Genomic DNA, 15074 nt, shown 5'->3' with positions numbered 1-15074 from the left:
ATATTTGGTAATATTACATGTACGTCCTATTATTTTTTCTGACTGCACAAATTCTTCACGGTAAATTAAACCAGAATTACTTCAGAACATAGCTACATTGGTTACCTCCTTAAAAATGCCTACCATCTTGAATCTTGCTGATTTTTAAAAATTTTTGTTTATGAATTTCAAGCCCCTCCATCTCAGAGGAAAGCATTGCTCCGTCGGCAGCGTTAAAACAGGAAAGTAAAAAAGGAGCTCCAGGACGAGATTGATTTCGGGTACTTTTTTATCGAGCCATTTTCCTTGGTCTGCCGTAAGTTCAAACTAAATTCGCTTCAACACGAAAGTTACTTGCACTTATCTTGTCCGCTGCCTCGTGGTTGTAACACTTATGCAGGCGTTAGTAAATAACAGTTATGAAATTTCAAATGTATGCAATTTTTTTAAAGAATGCCAAAATTATGAGATTTGACTCGGGGTGAGGTTGCTAAGTCAACAAGCATAATGTAACATAACAGCAGCACCAGCAGTTTCGTTCCCAGTTTCCCTTCATTTTTTAAAAAAGTTATGAACTCGACCCCATTGCTTTTTTTCTCTTTTTAATATCAGAAAAAGGGTCGAGGATGGAGAATTGGCCACCCAGGTAAATACCACAAACCACAAAGTCGCAAGTTCAGAGTATAATGCAGTTATGTCATCATTATATATATTGATGATTTAAAACATTTCTAGGGTTCACTTTCACGAAGTACATGAAGGCTGAAATACACGATACAATTCTTCGGACAAAGGTTAAAGCGTTATTACTCAAAATGTAGAAACCGACGACGTTCTATATTGTTACGGTCATTTTGTTTTCGGATATACAGTTTCACAATATGCTTTAAAAACAAGCCGGTCTGACTTACAGTAGCCTTCGTGTCTATAGCGAGATCACATTTTTAACTCTATTTGATTTTTAGTGGACGCTGCCAAATATTAAAAAATTAAACTTTCCGCGCCATCTTTGAGGCCATAAGGGTTTTTACTATAATTTTTACCATATTTAAATATTCTAAATCACAGACACACAAAAAAATGCCTGAATACGCAAGAATGTAACGAAAGAAAATACCCTAAAATGACACTACGGAAGAATTTAAGATGCATTTGCAATTAAAAAAGAATTACGATTTCTTGACTCTTATTGGTTAATAAATTCCGATCTCAGCTGAATGAAATTTAAGTACTTTTTTTGCCCCGTTCCATACGGTTTTGCTTTTGAGTGGAAATCTACCTTTACAACCTAGGTAATTTTTCTAAAAAAAGGTAACACAAACATATTGCGCGAGACATTGTTTGATAACCACATATATTTGTTCTTTTAAGTAATTTATCTTTTAAGTTTTTTCAGAGAAATATGAATATTCAAATTTTTCAAGGCCACCTGGTCTGATTAAGGTTATTAATCCTGAAGACACCCAGTTTTAACATTAAACATATATTTAACGAGCTTAAAAAGTACTTAACCTTGTCGGTTTAACATCATTCAGAATGCGGATTTGCTGCAAAATACACCCGTCTAGTGAATACAAAATATCGATCTATTACTTTCTTTCAAAGAAAAAAATCCATTTTACACAATAAATAAATGCAAACAAACTTGTTCCCACCATTAACCTTCAGCTTTTTAAAATTTAACAAAAATGGCATGGGAACAAGTTTGTGTATGAAGAAATTAGTTATTTTACATCACAAAAATATGTTATATAGAACACAAACACCGATATAAAAGCAAAATCATTCTGTACATTACATGAAATTAATAAAAGAGTACAATTTACGCTACATGCTTTTTCTTTGAACAACACAAAATTTGGACGGAGCCTCAATGTTGCTAAAGTTTTATGTTTTACAACCTTAACTGTTGCTTGATTGTTGCTAGTTGAGTATTCACTTGAAAAAAATAAAAACACGGCTGTTGCGCCAACTGAAATCAAACTTCTATTTTCATTGTGTTTGTCGTATAAAACGTGTACACCTTGGTATTTGGCACAGTTATCAAGCTAAGTCAGTGCTTGAAAAAACACAAGTGTGCTATTTAGACAAATTTGTAGACAATTTTTTGGTTCACAAATGTGTATACGTGGCTGTTAGACACGACTTTTTAGTTCCATGTTTTAAAATACAAATTAATAAATAAAGAATTTTTACCGATAACCGATAATTCTCGTTGAGCATGCATAATTAACGGTTTAGCTTCAAAGAACTCATAAAATATTTTAAAAAATAAATTTTAACGCTATTTTATTCCGATGATTATATTCGGAGGTAATCAAATTGATTCAAAGTTAAACCTTGCATTCACAAAAAAACTTATGACAACATATCAGATGATCCAATTTACAAATACATGCCATTGATCAAATAATCGCCGTCATCCACCGGAAACTTCTTCGCTTTCCCTCGTTTCGCACATTTAAAATGATAGATCAACCCGACGATAAACAAAAGACTGACTATCAATGCAATCAACAGTGGGATTGATTTCAAGTTTGGAGGCTCGTTGCGGATCACAACTTTCACACTTGGTGGCTGTGTTCCAGGAGTGGTACCTAAAAAAAATAAAAATAAATACAAAATAATATGGCAATCTACAACACTCAGACAAACATAACGTTTTTTTCTAAATATGAAAGAAATTCACACGCATTTTCATAAGAACATTCAAGTGAAAAAAGCTTTTATATGTTCTTCAGTTATGAACCGAAGAAAGTGAGAAATCATGACAACAACATTAGACAACAACCTGCAGCTTTAACTGTTGATAATTAAGCCTGAAAGTATTAACAGATTGTGGCATCGTTAGAAAAGCATCGCTACTACACTCGAAAGTTTAACGCTTAGTCAAACATCATGTTCTTCAGAAAATGAAAAAGATATATTTTAAAAGACTTCATAAAAACAAGGAGTATAACTTTGAAAAATTCATACTGTTAAACAGCTCTGCAGCTTCCGCTGGATCAGTTATGAACTGTCTTCTGTTCGAATGGAAATATGGATCTTGCTCGTCAGTCTTTTTAGAATTTGAAGACAAGAGAATATCCTCCGTTGGTGTTTCTTCATAATCACCTTCAGTTACAGTTAACGACTGTTCGTTGTGATCGTCAGCTGCTAGCGCACTTACGTGATATTCTAAAAAAAGTTTATCCAGTTAGTTAAGGTTTAGTCAGCCTTTTTCGTTGGTTCTTCCATATTTACCGAGATCTTTGAATATGACCCAAACTACGTTGTTTTTTATGTACCATATTTACTTGAATCATCACTCCTTTTTGACCCCCCTTGAATAAGCACCCCCCTTACTTCCAAAAATGTGCTCAATAAACAAAATAGTGCTGGAAAGGGATAGTCATTTAGAAATTATTTCATAAAACTAAAATAATACAACCAAATTGACTTGCAGGACTCTTTATTTGCAAACAGTGATGTATTATGAAGGTCTCAGAAAACTTTCAAAATTCTTAAATTATATGGTAAAAATTAAAAGATTAATCAATAAATATAACCAACAATGTAAATATTTTTTCTGACAAAACAATATTGTCAAAATTTTACATTGTTATGGTTATATTTATTGAAATCTTAAATTATATTTTTGTTCTTTAATTACATGAAAATGTTTAAATTCTGATTTTCAATACTTTTTACAAGCACCTCTCTCGAAAGAGCACCCATCCTTAGAGTTCCAAAATTAAATGGGTAAAGTGTTTATCTAAGTAAATACACTCCTGCATCAAAGCAAACTTGCAAGAGTTACGTCTGACCAAAATTCAAATGAAGGTAAAAAGGATGCAAATCAGTAATTTAGCTAAAATAGACTAAACTTTTTTTTCTTTCTTCCTTAAAGTAAAAAAAATATCAACACAAAAAAATACAACATTGTTAAAATTGCAAACCGCAAAATTTACTACAGTGAAGTATATGAAACTCTTAAACCCCAAAATTTTATTCCTTAAAAAACATGCAGCCGAAGTTAACTCCGAAAATTTCACAGTGATTTTGATACTTGGAAAATTTCTCAACCTAAAGTATAAGCCTTGATAATTTTCCTACCAAGTGTCTACCATATCAATTATTAGCCCTCAAACTACTCACTTACATGACTTGTATTTCAAATAAATTTAACCACAAAAATACTTACCTGGAAGAGAACAATTTACCAACTTGTTTTCAGCATTGTAAAATCGTGCGTTGCACCCGCCACAGAAATTAGGTTTACATTTTGCATCATTATGTGCAGGACAGGATTTTACATCACAAGGATTCTCTGCACACATTGCAACAGGAACACCTGGTGGACATCCTGTGATAAAAGAAAACGAAGGTTATGAAATCATAAACAATGATAGAAATCCTAATGTAGTACAACATTGAAATTAAAAAAACAATTAAATACAAAGATGAATACTTAAACAAAATTTTTACAAACTTTCTGTACACTATAAATTTAAATATAAACAAAGAAAATGCAGGGGAATAGGCATACATTGCTGTAATTTAAAGTAACCAGTTTAAATAATACAGCTACACTACTGATTTATAACCATTGTATATTATTCTTAAGACATAATCTGCCACATTGATTTAAAAATTTAAACAGCTATTCAAAAATATTGGGTGTTTGAGCCATTTAAGGCCTTTAAAATGAGGTTGTCAGTAGAAAAAGCCAAACATTAAAAAATTGAGTGTTTCCACCACTTAGGCATCAACATGTTATAAATATTTCTAATCACAACTAGTTGACAGATCCTTACAGTAACAAAGAGATTTGAAAATAGTATTGGGCTAATTTACATAGATTAGAATATCTTGCTAATTTTTCCCAGTTAGATAGATAGATGTGCATATTTTACATGGCTAACCTCACAAATATCGAGGGATATACCCTGTCTATTATTTCCAGGAGGGGCCATGGTGTAGATGGAGAGTCCTAGAGTATTTAATGCTCATTTTGAGCTACGCAGACCCAATTAGAGCCGGCGCTCTACTAGACAACTCCCGGCAACATCCAACGGCCCACACAGTGTGCCATCTTCCCAATTTCCCTCACATGGCTTGGGTTAACCCGGGGCTATGGTAACATTCACTCGCCCATGTTGAATCGCCGTCAAGAGGAATCGAACCCCGGTCTCCCGCACAGAGTACGAGAGCTATAACCACTAATCTACGGCGCCACAAAAAGTTCAAAACATAGTTGGCGAAATTGTACCTCTGCTGGTGAAATTGTACCATTCTAAGGTACCATCTGGTTAGGAGAGACAGTGAGGAGTGAGCAGTGAGGATTTAACTGTTTAATTGTCGGTGTCTGGCAATGTTGAACCTTAAAAGGCCACAACAGAGCAGCATAACAAACCGCAATGCTAACTTTTTCAATGGCAAAATTGCATCATTGTACGCTATACATTTTTTGGCCTAATAACTTTTTAATGAGAAGTAATTTGATATTCTCTAAGCAAGATTTGGCCCTCCTTTCACGCTTGCCACACAGATGCTAGAGCCAGTTGTATTATACATACAAAGAAAGAAATTAGTCTATTCTTACTTTCTTCTTCTTCTATAATTGGTGCTTGTGTTGGTGGTAAAGTTGTTAAAATCTGCTGCTCAAGTTGTATCACTGCATATCTATTATGATTACCAAAACTGCACACAGATGGACTTCCACATGCAAATAAATAACAATATTTGTGGGTCTCAAAATCACCAATTTCATTTTTAACCTGTTTATAATGCATCAATGCAACATTACAGGTTTCATAACTACAACACAAGTCGTAACAGCTTCTTGCAGTTTCTACAATCTCTTTTCCAATCAAAATAGCTCCATTTTTAATCGATTCCTTCGATCGTATTATGGTTTGTTTCATAACTTTTGGCCTGGGACAGTCCGAATCACGTGCATATGCATGGCCATTAAAAGTCAAAATAACGATAAAAGTAAGGTAAATTTCTTTATTCATGATTCCTGCTCACTTACAGCATAACTACATCGTATTTTAGACAAAAAATAGTCCAGTAGTTAGGTTTATTTATTTAGCTGTGCTTTACTTCCTCTCGTTCAGTCTTTCGCTTTGATCAAAACTGAATCATCGATTTTTTCACTACATCCATACTACGCATGCGTACCGTAGATACTGTAGATAGAGCTTCGGTGCCGTACAGTGTAAGAATTTTTTTTGTTTATAAAATGAACACGGGGTAACGATGGAGATTTGGTAAGAATGGCCTTGCTGTATTGTCTCCTGCAAAAAGAACAATCTAACTTGGCAGAACTCTTCAATATGTTCAAGTATATTTCTTTTTTTAATTTTACTACTCCTAAAAAAAAAGATTTAAGATGGACACATCCACGGAGTCATTTTAGGCCTAAAATATGGCGGCGGTTAAAACTCAAAAATTCGAAAAAAGTAGTGCTTAACCATCCAGTCATAAACACTGATATTCACTTAAACACTGATATTTACTTGAACACTGTCAATACAGTACCAAAGAATGTTAAAACAGTGCCATTATTTTGCTTAAAAACTGTCAAAGCAGTATTATAGAAGGTTGATATGGTGCTTTATGTTGCTTAAAGATTATCTAATCTGCACCGTAGAAGGCTAATGCTATTGTCAAAACGTTACTGTAGAAGGCTAATATGGCTTCTTCACAGGGAAATCCCCTATAACATAATCAGCTGTTAAAGTGACAAGACAATTTTCCAGCTAAAAATAATTTCATCCACAAAGACCTGTTATTAAAGTTATGCTGCAAAAGTTTTTTTCAAAGGTGAACAAATATACAAATAAAATATTCAGAAGGATATTCCAAAACTAAAAAATTGGAGACTTTTTTAACAACAATAGTTTTGTGCACAATTTTTATAATCTTTTGTGTAATGTTTTGTTAAAAAAAGAAGATAAACTGAAAAAAAATGTGTTGTCATGAACACTTTGTTAGCACTTTGTTATAAATGTTTTCCAATAGTGTTTAAATCAATCAGTCGGTCAATTAGCCTTGGAAAACAGCAGACTTTTTAAATAAATTTGACTCAATAGAGTTGAAAAAAGACACTATATTTAATAGTGGTTTACACACAATTGGAAACTTGTTGCCCAAAATCTTAATATTGTTTTTCGTTGTTCACCAAAAAACTAATTTCCACTTATAGTTACATTATTTTGCTATAGAAAATATTCTGTTCTGAAGTTCCAAGGGAGAAGCTATTACATATATCCTTGGAAAACTGGCTTTGTGACAAGGCAGAAAGAGCTACACTCTGGGTCTGTCCACTTTTGTCTAAGGGGGGGAAGTGATTTTTTTGTCTGATGGTATTACCTATAGTATTTCATGCGTTTTAGAGCTTCAGACAGTGCTAGGCTACAAGAACGAAGTTCCACTATTAAAATCCAAAGTTGGTTCAGATCGATCAGAGTTCAAAAGTACATAAGGTACGGAATAATGAATGTAGGTACCTTAACTACACCTTTTTATATGAGAACTAGTCGTTAGCTCTCGGAAGAATCCACAGAAAGCCATCTATCATAAACATAATTCCTGCATTGATATTTCATACGTCTATTCATACATTTGTTCGTCTGCATGAAGTAATAACTAGTTTTACCTATAAGTTAATTTTTTCTAAAATTTTTAGTTTTTATCTTCCCAATAATCACAAAAATTCAGTACTTTGTTATTTATAGTAAATGTTTTTTTAGATATTTACATAGATGTGCCACCATAATACAGAAAACCTATAGGGGCTATGTCGGTAGAAGTCTGTACCGTGAGATTGTACAGGTATTTTTCCAAGTGTCTTTTTACCCCATTGAATTAAATCTTAACTATTTTTTCTAAATCTTCTATTTAAATGATGTTTCATATTATTAATTCTTATAGAACAAAATGAATTTGATGAGAAAACACTACTACGATGTCATGGCAACCAAGGTTTGGAGAACTCCTTGTACCTTTTGGAGATAAAACATTTGATTTTGTATGGAAATGTTGTGCATGACTAAAATACAATCTCTTTTATAGACTAAAATGCACAAAACGACATAAACTCGAATTTTTGATTTTTTTGCTTTGACTAATTTTTTCTACCTTCCATCTTTTTAAGTGTCAAAATTTTCATGAAAATCACTTTCGTAAATTTCTTTGACTTAAATTATTTCTGTTTTGAAATATAACTGGAATCCCAGAAAATTCAACTAGTCTATAGAAAATTTTGTTATATCACAAAAAAATTAATATTTCTTATTCTTATTTGTGACTTCATGAGCATTTATGATTTTTTATTTTGTCTTTTAGATTCAAGCACGATGGAGAGGTATACAACAAGTTTGTTGCACAAATCAGTTTGCTACCTTTTCACATGTGATCTCTGTTGTAGTGATCTTTTAATGTTCTAGGTTTTTACATACGAAAATACAAATTTGATTTTTATGCACGAAAAAGATATCTTAACGCACTGGTTTGTAAAAACGAGATATTCAGGTATAAATATTATAAAGATTACTTGTTGAAATACTTTAATATCAGAAATTTTGCAGGGAGAAATTTTCTCAAATCAAATAACTTCAGAATTTTTTTTCACGAAAAAACGTTATCTGTTATTACGAAAAAGTTGAAATTTTTAAATAAAAGCAGATTACAATGTATATTTATGTAACAAAACATTCTTTGAAACAATATATATTGATTTATATAATTGGGAATTTTTTGCATAGACAACAAGTAAAAGAAATACAAAAAATGAATGAATTGGAAGAAGAAGCCAAAAGGATTGACAATCAGATGGTATTTTTTTGTATTTTTTTTACACGTTACTTTATTTTTGCCTGGAGGTATAGAATCCCACTTCTCCTGTGGAATTATCATAAGTATGACACCTATTTTCGATTAAGTATGTTTGCATATCTTTTTGTCACACCTTCATATCTTCATTGTGAAAAGTAAACCTTCTTAGAATGGATATCGAGGAGGGTGTGTATAAATTGGGCTGTGTGGATTTTCACACAGAGGCCTGAAATAGGGGTGAAAATAGGACGAGGGTACATTGACGTAACTAGCTATTGCAACTAGCTATTGCAGACACATTCGTCGAACACAATACCTTTCACTTGTTCTGACGTCTTAAAAAGCATTTCTCCACTGTTATATTTTGGTAATTTCCTATGGATACAATTTTCCCCATATGTCAGGTAAAAAGACAAAGTTAAAACGAACTCTATATATTATTTGTTAAATATCAATTACACAAAGCCTTTAAAACCACATACAAATCATTTAGGTGGGCGATTTGCACAAACTTCTCGCCGCACCGCACCTATGAAAAGCATTTCGCAATTATAGGGTCGTTGCTTTATATAGTTTTTGAATTAAAGACATTTCATAGATTATAGATTCCTCTGAAAATAGACCTCGCGACTTCGGCGAAACAGCAATAAGTTATGCGCTGCGCACTGTTTCGCAGTTATAGCCCTTTGACATTTCATAGAATAAAGATAACTCTGGAAATGACCTTCTTGACTTTAGACATTTCATAGATCATAGATAAGCAATGATTTTTCCACTGCACTTCAATCGTGCAGCAGAGTAAAATAAAAAATTTCTATTAAAAAAAATGTTTATTCCAACGGGCAACGTTGCGCTCTGCGAGGTTAAATAAGCAATTAAGTTATGAAACCCGACAGTACACAGCGGCGAAATAATTGTGCAAATCGAAGGCCCTTTATACTTTTCATATAACAAAAATATTTCTAATAGTCGATGTATCTCTGGACCCAATTATAGCCAAAGTGGGAACTAAGTGAATTTTATGTTGCTCATTAGGTCACTGACCCTTTTTGCATATCTCTTGACCATTTAACCAAAAAAAAATTTAAACCTGCCTTTTATCCCTCTCGAAATAATGGATACAAAAATGTCCCAAATAGGCCAAAAACTTTTGGCTTTTTTTGTCCTGTATTAAAACATTTGCTTCCAAAAATCTTGCGGGGATTTAAAAAAAAACCAAAATCTCTGTTTGTTAAAAATGTGTTACAAATTAAAAGATGTTTTCGGTAGCCTGGAACTAGAGTGGTATCAGCAGTGAGTACTGACTTTCATATGACTTTGTGTTAATAATGTGAAAGCGTGATTTTTGTTATGATAGTATTTTTACATTAAGATTTGTTTTTTAGGCAGCAGCCACGTTTGTCAACAGAAAAACACATTATCTCCTCAGTACTAATGTTTGTCCTGGAATATATAACTCGCCTAACGAAAAATCTCTCGACAAAGAATTCGCTCTACGCAACTCTCAACCATTTAGTAAGAACGAACGCAGAAAGTTACAAAGAGATATGCAACTAAAATATATAAAAACCAGCACTGGCATACCAAGGGCTGAAGAAACAGGGAAGGATGTTAATGTGTGTATACTACCTCCTGTTGCTACGCAGAAACCTCAGGTTGGTGGCGCATGCGCATGTGCATATTTGACGTTGTTTATTGTTCAGTTGCTAATACGTGTTCATGTTGCTGTTGTTGTTATCGTTGTTGTTGTTGTTGTTTTTGCTGTTGTTGTTGTTGCTGTATTTGTTGTTTTTTTATTGTTGTTTTTGTTATTGTTGTTGTTGTTTAGAAAACATATGTTGTTTGTTTGTTAGCCTGGTGTTGTGCTATGAATACATCATACTTTTGTTTAAGGGTCCGTTCAGAAGCCCCGAGGAAGTTCAAAAACAGCGTTATAAAAGATTAGAACCCAGTCTTCGTGTTGCAACGGAACATCAATCTGTAGAAAAAGCTAGGTAACATTCATTTATATTTTTTACATCCATTGACAACGAAAAGTGTTTATACTTTAAAGTAAACTCGCTTCTGTGTTTCTGTTGTTTTTCTTAGAACCCTACTGCGACAAGAAGAATGGACCAAAAGAATCATCGATAAGAGGTATATCTTTAGTGCACGGATTTTTTGGGGAAAGTTAACATTTTATTAACATTTTGCGCCATATAATGGCGCGTGTGTGAGACCACGATAAAAAGCGGTGTATTCAAACTATATTTTTATAATTTTAGCTTCTTACCTTCAACGAAAACGAATTATCCTTACGTTCCAGCGCTTGATTCGTCCACTTTCTATGGAAGGTATAGACCCAAAATTCCGATTTCCTTTAATACGTGACCAAACATCTTTCTTAACAAGTATACCTTTATATTCAACTCTTAGTCTCGATTGACTCTTCCTAAACATGGATTTGTTTTTTAAAAAACGCATGTGGCGAACAGGAGTAAAGAAATAATTTTAGTCACTTTGTCGCTTTGTATATTTGCTCTGTCATTTGGACCAAATTTTAGGGTTGATTATGGCACAAAACATTTTAGAGAAGACGTCCCCGAGAAACAAATTCATGCTAAGGTAAACGCAGTTTTAACAGACATTCATCGCTGTTAGGATTTCCCAATGGGAATGTTGTAATAGATAAATTATTTTTCTCTGTCGCAAAATGATCAAAACATTTTCGTGCTTAGAAACATGAAAGGTTTTTGCGTTTTGCAAAAAACTTCGTGATATTATAAAAGTTAAAGAATGAATTTTTATATTGTAATTTTTTTTTTTTTAAAGGTAAAGGTTCAATTTGTTAAAAAAAAATGACAGAAATTAAAAATATAATTTTTCAAAAAATGAAACAGGCATATAAATTAAAACAATACTCAATTAAAAATAGTAATTAATGCATTTAGAATTTTTCGATTAAGAATTAAAAAATATGACTGGAAAAGTTTTCTAACTTAAACCAAAAAGTTCGAATTTATATTAAAACGACATAGCTGGTGAGCTTAAACACATACCCAAATTGCAGTTTCTTCTAAGCGTGTAAAAAGTCAGTTTTATCTCTATTGTAGTCGTTTCAACGTGTTGTTTCGCCGATTCCTATCTTCGAGCAGCTTGGAAAGACATATTGATAAACACAACCTATTTATGTATATATCAATGAACATAATAAATTGAATTTTTTTTAAACAAAATATTACGTTGTCCATTTTTAGTTTACAGATTTATTCTTTTTTTTTATATATTTCACTATACGGGTCCTTTCCCTACTGCATAAGGGCGCTTATTAATCCAGAAATAAATGAACCAAAATATTTGTTGACTTTTTAGCCTGAGTGACTTATCAGAAAGTAAGTGACAGAATAACATATGAAATTGTATTTATTTTTTACAGGTCATTATCTTATAAAGAATTCACGGGAATTCGTTAGCCGTATTTTTCGCATTGATTTGGTGTAACCGCGGCGCGACAATTTTAGGCGACCTAGAAGGTCATGTATAAAAAATTATAGTTTAAAAAAGAGATCTTCTCCAAATATGACATCACCACAACTTTTAAAATGGTAGTCAACACCCCAGCTAATCGTTTCGTGTTTCTTCGTCAGTATGTCGAGGCTGCAAAAAACTTGCTGATTGGTTATTTATAAAAATAAGACTTCGTAATTGGCTGATGCAGGCAATCACACAACGCCGGTAAAAATACGTCGCCTTTTTTCTATTTCGTACACAAAAAATTTCATGTGCCTGCAACGTGGCTGTTTTTTCGTGCGCACGGCAATGGAGGTAAAAATAGGAAAAAATTATTTCTACCTCCATGGCACAACAGAAAAAATACGAATGTTACTGTTCTGCCCAATCTTTGGACATAAAGATACCCAGTCTTAAGACTGGACAAGGCGTCACAAGATTGGGCAGGAGACCATGTTAGGCCCATCTTTAGACGCCTTTTAAATTTTAAAGAAAGGATGTGTCACACAAGCTCTGTTGTTTGCAAGACCCAGCAATAAATTCTCAAGCACATTAAAACATCATAGTTGGGGTATATGATAAACAAAAAAAAGGAAAATTGTTGAATTAACCTGGTGAGTTTTTTACATACCTACATCCCAGTGGGTACTTTAACGTTGAATCAACGTTGAAAAGACGTTGCTTGCGACGTTGAAAAGACGTTGATTTTATCTTACAAATGAAAGTTTTTTTGACGTCTTTTTCCGACGTCTATTCAACATCGGACATCAACGTCTTTTTAACGTTGAAACAACGTCTCGCAACGCCTTTTCAATGTTAAAACAACGTCTTTTCAACGTTGAAACAACGTCCTGCAACGTTGTTTCAACGTTGAAAAGGTGTTGATGTCCGACGTTGAATATACGTCGAAAAAACTTTATACAATATACAACTTCTCCGCTGAAAACTTCCTAAATGAAAATAAAACGCCAGTGTGTGACGAACTAAGACAAATGAGATTTGGACGAAACAAGTTTTCGGTAAATATTTAATTTGGTGCAACGTTACACGTGAATTTGTGAGTGCGGTGTACGAAGGATATCTGAAAAAGATGGGCTTGACAGAAGTTTATTATGATGAAAGTTATAAATTTATACACACCAAGTGTTTGAAAGAATTGGAAAGCTATGCAGACGAATATAAAAAGTTATTGAAGATAGCGAATTGGGTAAAAAGATCATTTTATGTTTGTTGACATTTTGTCATCGACTTTTTCCACTACGTAAGGTTTGAGATTTGATATGTTTCGTTTTTAGAGATATTTTGAGTCACAAAAGAGGGAACAGAAGCTTAAAAACCAAGTAAGTTATCTGCTAAAGAATAATCACAAGAAAGACGACAAATTGAAAAAACAAATCGAAGAATGGATGATATGATGGTGGAAAAGAAAGAAAAAGATAAAAAGATTGAGGAGCTAGAAGAAAAACTTGCTAAGGTTAACAACCAACTTCACTCCAAAGATGCTGAAAAAAAGAAAGAAGTAGAAGAAGTGAGAAAATTAGAAACAATATGTACTAACCTTGATTCAATGTTGAAGCAAGCACAAGAGGATTTTATATCTCTAACAGATAGCAATCTGATGAATGCTGCTCTCCAGGAAAACGTTTGCAAGTTAACCAAACAGCTGGCAGGTTCGCCAGATGAAGAGAAGAAGGCGAAAGACAAAGTTCTAATTCTCACTGCTTCCAATTTTTCAGCACAAGCATCAAAATATATTTTGGAAAGAGAAGTTGTAAAGCGTAAGGGTAAACATGCTGACTCAGGCGAAAGATTGGAAATGATAAGCAAGTTTATCAAATTTAACATAACACAGCTTCGGGATGTAATGCGAAATGAAATGTTATCATCTGATGTGGACCAAAATGGTAACACATGTGTCATCAATGATGACAATTTAGATGATATGCAAACTGGTGAAACGGCAGAAAGATTTATGGATTTAAGTTGGGCAAAGATAAAAGGTGAAGTGACAAAAAATATCTTTGGTGAAGCTTGCCATGAGGGAAAGTTCGAGGATGATCGTATTGATGAAGTTGCTAATGTTGATGAGATTGGTAGTGGAAGATTGTCAGGAAAAAGGGAAAGCAAAAGCATCAACGAATGGGCAGTAAGTTTTGAAAAGTTAAAGAATATGTTAAAAGATGGCGGAAGAAGTTTGAAGATACACAAAAGTCAACACAACAGGGTGAGTTGTTTTAACAACAGAGATCTGATATGGATGTGTTTATATACAATGATTTATGTGGATTGCAGGACAGATTTATGAAAAAGAAAAGTGGTTTCAAAAGAAGATCTAACAAAGCACAAATTGTAAACACGTTACTAGTTTTACAGAAAACTAACTCTTTTTGCAATGAACAGTTTTATAAAAATTATTTTTATACTAAATATATTAATTTTTTATTCGTCATTGGTGATACATTGAGATACAGGTGATACAGATAAGAGATGTCGCATAAGTTTGTCCTCACAAGTAATTAACCAACTTCATGTCGCATGATGGTTATAGATTTTAAACTCGTTCCTAGAGAATCTTATCTGAAAGCAAAAAAGAAACCCTGGGAACGAGATTTAGTTAAAGTCTTCAGTTGTCCCGAGTTGTCTATATTAATGATACCCAACCTCAATCCCAAGACCTGTTGTATATAAGCGCAGCACCTGGGAACGAGGTTGAATAATACCTGTATTCTGTCTGTGTATGCGCAAGAAAAAAGTCGTGCTACGGGCTTACGAAATAGCGTGGA

General features: G+C 33.3%; 2 protein-coding genes across 2 annotated transcripts; one reads left to right on the top strand and one right to left on the bottom strand.

Moving 5' to 3' along the window:
* Positions 1 to 1560: 1560 nt before the first annotated feature.
* Positions 1561 to 6119, bottom strand: LOC130642030 (uncharacterized). The gene is made up of 4 exons (XM_057449097.1): positions 5564 to 6119; positions 4163 to 4324; positions 2956 to 3156; positions 1561 to 2576 (listed from the first exon to the last, which is right to left on the bottom strand). Exons 1-4 carry the CDS (start codon positions 5976 to 5978, stop codon positions 2365 to 2367), a joined length of 990 nt encoding a protein of 329 aa, XP_057305080.1. The 5' UTR covers positions 5979 to 6119; the 3' UTR covers positions 1561 to 2364.
* A 49-nt stretch (positions 6120 to 6168) lies between these two features.
* LOC130642029 (spermatogenesis-associated protein 17-like) lies at positions 6169 to 12017 on the top strand. Its single transcript, XM_057449096.1, has 13 exons — positions 6169 to 6307; positions 7362 to 7451; positions 7719 to 7800; positions 7900 to 7950; positions 8314 to 8332; positions 8415 to 8499; positions 8733 to 8802; positions 10188 to 10457; positions 10696 to 10796; positions 10891 to 10938; positions 11067 to 11135; positions 11346 to 11406; positions 11895 to 12017. Exons 1-13 carry the CDS (start codon positions 6240 to 6242, stop codon positions 11952 to 11954), a joined length of 1074 nt encoding a protein of 357 aa, XP_057305079.1. The 5' UTR covers positions 6169 to 6239; the 3' UTR covers positions 11955 to 12017.
* Positions 12018 to 15074: the final 3057 nt, after the last annotated feature.

This window comes from Hydractinia symbiolongicarpus, chromosome 4 (genome assembly GCF_029227915.1).
Source record: "Hydractinia symbiolongicarpus strain clone_291-10 chromosome 4, HSymV2.1, whole genome shotgun sequence".
Taxonomy (NCBI): domain Eukaryota; kingdom Metazoa; phylum Cnidaria; class Hydrozoa; order Anthoathecata; family Hydractiniidae; genus Hydractinia; species Hydractinia symbiolongicarpus.
Note: the sequence above shows the minus strand (reverse complement) of the source record. Positions and strands in the feature narration are given on the sequence as shown.